At 42.8% G+C, this 6,563-nt stretch overlaps 1 protein-coding gene across 1 annotated transcript in view; it reads right to left on the bottom strand.

Moving 5' to 3' along the window:
* Positions 1 to 6,563, bottom strand: part of LOC106107522 (E3 ubiquitin-protein ligase UBR3) — a 45,965-nt gene that overhangs the window by 3,887 nt on the left and 35,515 nt on the right. The window contains exons 13-23 of the mRNA XM_013288398.1: positions 5,995 to 6,158; positions 5,201 to 5,403; positions 4,539 to 4,714; positions 3,487 to 3,679; positions 2,676 to 2,788; positions 2,348 to 2,431; positions 1,841 to 1,973; positions 1,430 to 1,518; positions 970 to 1,114; positions 371 to 506; positions 6 to 75 (exon numbers count right to left, since the gene is read on the bottom strand). Coding sequence (XP_013143852.1) covers positions 6 to 75; positions 371 to 506; positions 970 to 1,114; positions 1,430 to 1,518; positions 1,841 to 1,973; positions 2,348 to 2,431; positions 2,676 to 2,788; positions 3,487 to 3,679; positions 4,539 to 4,714; positions 5,201 to 5,403; positions 5,995 to 6,158 — 1,506 coding nt within the window. The remainder of the gene's footprint in view (positions 1 to 5; positions 76 to 370; positions 507 to 969; positions 1,115 to 1,429; positions 1,519 to 1,840; positions 1,974 to 2,347; positions 2,432 to 2,675; positions 2,789 to 3,486; positions 3,680 to 4,538; positions 4,715 to 5,200; positions 5,404 to 5,994; positions 6,159 to 6,563) is intronic.

The raw sequence follows: 6,563 nt of genomic DNA, 5'->3' as shown, positions 1-6,563 counted from the left end.
CGCGCGAACTCCCGCATCACCGCCTGCTGGCGCTCGCGAGCGCGCCGAGAACGCTCCTCCTTCTCACGACGCTCCCTGACACACATACGATAAAGTACATTGAAACACATTCGTATCTGGTTTTTGACCGACTTCAAAAAAGAAAGACATACTAAAATTTTCTGTATATATTTTTTTATGTGTGGTACGGCACATCTCCGTACCTAGTGGCCCGATTTTGAGAATTACTTTTTGCTTAAAGTGGGCGGAGCCAATACCCCTTACCTCTCAAAATTGTTAAATAAAGATAATACTCTTCTATAATGCACTCCAATAACGGTTAGTGAATCATTTATATAATAATTTGGCATGTGGGTGTTGTGTGTGTTACCTGGCGCGCTGCTCCGCCTGCCGCTCGCGCTGGTGCGGCCACAGCGTGCGGCGCACGTGCTGCACGGCGGCGGCGCAGCGCGCGTCCAGCGCGGCCAGCTTGCGCAGCACCTGACCTATGAAGTATGGACCGTCGCCTGCGCAACGAAAGCAACATACATTAACATACCTGTTATTAAGACATTTTTTATTAAGTAGCTTTCATCCGTGACTCTCTTTGCGTGGAATTAAATAAAGTCAGTAGTGTTATGAGTTTTTCCAGACTATCCTATACATCTATGCCAAATTTCATCGACATCCGTTTAGCAAATTTACGTTACAAACTCTAACAAACATCCAAGCATCTAAACATTAGCATTTATAATATTAGTATGACAGCTACACTACCATTACTATAATACAACTAGGAAAGATTTGTATTTTTGTATGTATTAAAATAACTCAAAAACTACTGGGCCGATATTAAAAATACTATCACTGTTAGTAAGGTCATTTATCTGTGTGTAACAAAAGCCAATTCTTTATTATTATTATTTTTTCATTTCACACGGACGAAGTCGCGAGCAACAGCTAGTGATATATATTTTAGTTGTGATTTACCGATAGGCTCCTGTGATGCGGGCGCGGGTTCCTCCAATGAAAATGAATCCAGTCGTCCCGAGAGTTGCGAGTGCAGTTTCAGCAACAAAGATATTATCGATTCGTTTACTGGAATCGATTCGTCCGGTTGACTGTGTACTTGCATCTACAAACATTCAATATAATTTATTTACATAATAAAATAATAACACTTAATACTTAAATTATGGTCCTTCGAGCTGGTAAAACCTGCTATTGACGCCGTTTCTGACATAGATGGCGCTGTACCAAGACCGTGTCGTAAACAAAAGTTTAGAAAATTGTCTCTCCAATACAGTTCCTAGCGGTTTGTGGGGTTTTCCTCGACAGTGTTTGGTTATTTTTACATTTTATGTGCAGAAATAGTTATTTGAGTGTTTGTTTAAAACAGTTTTAGGTGTAAAAGTCTAATGACACTATGTGTCATGTGTCATGACAGTACCTGTGTGTCAGTAGAGGGTGAGGGCGGGGAGGGCGCGGCGGGCGGCGCGGGGAGCGCCTGCCAGTGCGACTCCAGCGGGTCTGTTGTATCTAAACGTAAACATAAATATATTATAGATGCGAAAGTTAATAAAAAGGGAAGATTAAGAAATATATAGACTAGACATAGGGACCATTTACACAGAACAGAAGATTTCACCGGTAACTTATTTGTACGGTAATATTTCAATCGAATTTGACATGCCTAGACGCTTCTTAGTGTTTGAATTATTTCTTTGTTTGTTTAACTATGACACCAGGTAGCGCTAGTGAGATGTTGAAATATTCCAGTGAAGTGTCATCTATGCTTCGTCTGTATATTTTTAATCTCTTTGAAGCTAACTTGTAATAAAACGACGAATAAAGAATCTACCATATTCTATTGGCACGGGAGGTGTGTCCAGGTCACTTTGTGTGGGTATCGCGAGGGTCATCTGATTATCTGAATCCATATCGGAGTCAGTCAAGGTCTGCAGCACCAGGGCTTGACTTTCTCCACTGCCACTCTGAAATGCAAAAATAAATTACTTGAGACAAATGAGTGTTTAAAAAAAATATGGATGGATTGGGTGAAAGGTGACATGATCGAGAGGGGAGTGACTGAGATGACGGATGATAGAATTATTTGGAGGACAAAGTCAGTGCGCCGACCCTACGGGAGTAGGCTAAGGTATGGGAGATGATGATGATGATGAAAGGACAGTTTAAATAAGCATCTCGAGACATTTTAAGTGCTACCACATTTTCATTAAATTTGTGATATTTCCTTCAACCATTCCATATAGCAAGCTTGTTTATGAGAAAAATCGAATGAGGGGATTCGAATCTTAAACCATTAGGCAACTGGTGCTTTAAAATTAATTTTATTTACATAGTATACCTCTAACGCTCGTACTTCTGTAGAATCACCGCCGGCGTCTGATTGGTCGTCAGGGACTGAATTTCTATGCACTAATCGCGCCATCTACAAAATGTACAATATTACTATAGTACTGAAATAGAAACTAAAATGAATTTGACAGTGGAGGAGACACATAGGAAGGGGAAATATCCTCTTTATGTACATCTCCTCCATCGATTAAGGGTAGGCAACGCATCTGCCATTACGGATGTCTATGGGCAGCGGTCGCTTCACTATTTGGCGGATTCAGATGATTTTTCGTTTTCCACCTTATGAAATAAATAAAAAATACATAATTATAATATACCTGCATAGCTGTAGGTACTGCTAAAGCGGTGCTGGTCGCTGGTAGAGAGACGGATTTGTTGGGCGGAGGAAGTCGCCCGGTCTCTGGTTCCGAAGGCTCCCATTCCGTATCACCTGAAAGCAATCAAATATGCAATTGGTTTATTATCAAAAAGGGCTTTCTTTATTCCCTTTAAAACATTGTTAAACACTGTTTAGTTGAATGAACCTTTTATTTTTTTTTAACAGTCGCTGATTAGGTAGACATTATCATGATTATATTTTTCACTAAAATGTATGGCTTTCTTTACAACCACTTAATTATTTATTGATCATGGTTTACCAAAATCCGCGCCGGAAGCTAAAATGTATTTGAAACTGCGGCTATAGATGCATTTTTACACAACTACTTTAGTAATAGAAGCCACTGACCTTTACAAACAGACAGGTTATAAATTGTATTTGCCTATTTGATATTTCAGCGTTGATGACTGCGACAGAGGTGGGTATTCGTACAAATTATAAAGATATAAGATATTAATTAAAACGAGTGTTTTTAAGTGTAAACCAATTAAGCTATCATTTGTATAGATCATTGTGCATGTAGTGGTATTTTTTTAATACATAAGGTGGCAAACGAGCAAGCGGCCACCTGAATCCGCCAAAATGGCGAAGCGACCGCTGCCCATAGACATCCGCGATTGCAGATGCATTGCCTACCGTTATCTGACGGAGGAGGAGACGCACATAAAGAGGATATTTCCCCTTCTTATGCATTTTGTCCACCGTCAAATCCAATCCCCTTTCCCATCTTCAATGTGCAATATACTGACTGTCGGAGTGGTAGGCGGGCGCGTGCCGCGGGTAGAGGTGCGGGCGCGCCTGCGGGCGGTGCGGCGGCACGGCGGCCACCACGGTGCGCGCGTTGTCGCACAGCGCGCCACCCGCCAGCGCGCGCAGCAGCGGCACGCCGCGCACCGCGCGCGCGCCCCGCCCGCCCTCGCGCGCCGCCACGCACACTGACCGCTGCGGGTGATTCACTACTCTTACTCAACTCGCGACTCCCTCCACATCGAATTGAAAAACAACGGTAGCTATGTGTTCTTCCAGACTATCCTCTACATATATACCAAATTTCATCGAAATCCGTTCAGTATTAAGGCTTTAAACTCTAATAAACATCCATCTAAACTTTCGCATTTACAATATTAGATGTGAAAATTTAAATGAATGGATCTTAATCAAATTCGGTATAGATGTAAAACAAAGTCTGGAAAAACACATAAGCTACTTACCTTTGATTTTCAAACAGACGGAATCGTGGACAAAAGAAATATTTTAATAGATTACTCTAAATATAATCTGTAAGTCACTCAGGTGTCAGCTAAATTCCAAAACTATTAGGATTATTGAAACAAATTTTACATACGTAATAGGAACGATATCTCCAAGTTTCATTACATTTATGTTGTAGGCGGTATCGATGCGAAGTGTTTATGATTTAATACAAAGCATTTATTTGAGCGTCGGTGGCTCAGTGGTTTGAACACTTGACTTGTAATCTACAGGTCTTGGATTCGAATCCCGCCATGTACCAATGTGATTTTTGATTTTTCGAATTTTCATATGTACATAATTTACCCTACGTTCTTACGGTGAAGGAAAACATCGTGATGCCTGCACATATCGGCAAAGAAATTCAAAGATATGTGTGAAGTCGACTAATCCGCACTTGGCCAGCGTGGTTGACTATGGCCTAGTCACCCAGTATTAGGACAGGCTCCAAGCCCCTCAGTGGGGACGTATAGTGAGCTGATGATGTGATGGTGATGATTTATTTTCGGTCTTATTAATAAAATACAATAAAACGGTATGCGTGTCATACATCGTGTGCCTGGTGCGGCGTGGCGAGGTCCGCGGCGACCGTCAGCAGGTAGACGGCGAGCGCCAGCACGTGGTCGGGCGGCGCCGCGCCCCCCGCGCCTCCCCCCGCCGCGCCCGCGCCGTCCCGCCGCCGCACGCCGCGGTGCAGCACCGCCAGCAGCGCGCCGTGCAGCACGCCTGCATATACAATATTAATTAACAATTTGTTCCACTTCTCACTCTCTTGTGCCATCTTTCAGGTAAGACGCGTAAAACATTCACTCTGTTGCATATACGACCTGAATTCTACGAAATAACGACCAATGTCCATAGCAAAAGCAATTGAGTTGCCTACTTTTAATTATCGGGAAACACACTGAAATAGTATATTTCCCTTTTCTATGCGTCTGCTTAGCTACATTCATCGATGACTAAGATTTCCCTTTTTTATATAATATAAGGTGGTAAACGAGCCTATGTGTCTCCTCCAACGTCAAATCCACCTTCTCTTCCTTATAGAAAAGGGTAGTAAGAGAAAGGAACTTGGACTCCACCACACTCATCAGACTGTAGGCGGAATTACTTCCACTTGACGCCTGTTTTGTGTGGTCGTGATATTGCGGGGAGTGAGCTGACCCTATAGTACGAAGATATTAGTACGAAGAAAACGTATAGTTAACATACCTGACAGGCAGATGACTCGGGGGTCGCCGGCGGCTGCGGGCGGCGCCTGCGCAGGTCTGAGCGGCGGCCACAGCGTGCCTGACCCGCTGGCGGAGCTCGCGCCCGCCGCGCCCCCCGCACCCCCAGCGCTGCTCGCTGCGCCCCCCGCACCCCCTGCACCCGTCGACCCCCCACTGCCGTCCGTCTTCTGCTTTTCTCGTACGCTGAAAACGAAAAGCATACAAATGTAAATGAAACACTAATTTTATTACACTGCAACATTGTAACACTAAATTACAACAAAGGAAAACTGTTCACAAATTATTTTCCTCAATTTATAATAGAATTCAATAGATGGGAATTTGAAACACACTTTTCTAAACAATTGTACCTTTGTTAAGCATATAACAGATAAAGTCGTGCTTGTATCAAATTAAACAGGAAAGCGTTCCAAAATACATCCACAGATAGTAAATTTTACTAATATTATAAATGCGAAAGTTTAGATGGATGGATGTTTGTGAGGAGTTTGTAGCCTAAACGTCTGAACGGATTTGGATGAAATTTGGAATAGATGTGATCATAGTCTGGAAGAACACATAGGCTACTTTCTTTTATTTTTTTAGTTCCATGCGGAAAAGTCGCGGGCAAAAGCTAGTATTATAAATGTGTAAGTTTAGATAGATAGATGTTTGTTGGGAGTTTGTAGCCCAAATTGTTGAATAGATCTGGTCTGGGAGAACACATAGGCTACTTTTGTTTTTTTTTAATTCTACGCAGACAGAGTAGCGGGTAGTATAAAATAATCTTCTTACTATGCCGTGAATCTGTCCATGGAGGAGTGGAAGTCCCTGCGGTGCACGGCGCGGCGCAGCACGTGCAGCGGGTCGTAGTGCTGCTCCCACACCACCGGCTTCGGCACGAACAGCCCCTGCTCCAGGTTCTCCGACCCCTTCGGCGGAGGACGGTACGTCGACAGCTGGATACAATGGAAACAGTTTTTTAAGATTTCACTCCGACTTGTACTTCAGGACAAAGTAAACACGAGATTTGAATTTGAAAATTCTAGATTTCGCGAAGATGATGTATTTGCGTTGCTGACAAAAAAAAATTAAAAAAACCTATGTCTTGTCTGTCCGTAAGTCGCCTTTTGGGCGATCTCCTAAACGGCTGGGACGATTTTGACGGTTTTTTTTAAATTCCGGGCTGTCAGAATGGCGATTGATCGCTATCTCTGGAACGGGTGGACAGACTTAGACGGACCTTCGACAAGAAGACAACCGTGTTTTAAAGTGCTCGGTAGCAAAGTTTACGGACGACTTTAAATTTCAAGGAATACGTTTATATAAGATAGATCAAAGCCATTTATAATTAAAAATGTGAT

The sequence above is a fragment of the Papilio polytes genome, unplaced genomic scaffold (genome assembly GCF_000836215.1).
Source record: "Papilio polytes unplaced genomic scaffold, Ppol_1.0 DF821956.1, whole genome shotgun sequence".
NCBI classification, from domain to species: domain Eukaryota; kingdom Metazoa; phylum Arthropoda; class Insecta; order Lepidoptera; family Papilionidae; genus Papilio; species Papilio polytes.
This window is presented reverse-complemented; position numbering and strand designations above follow the sequence as displayed.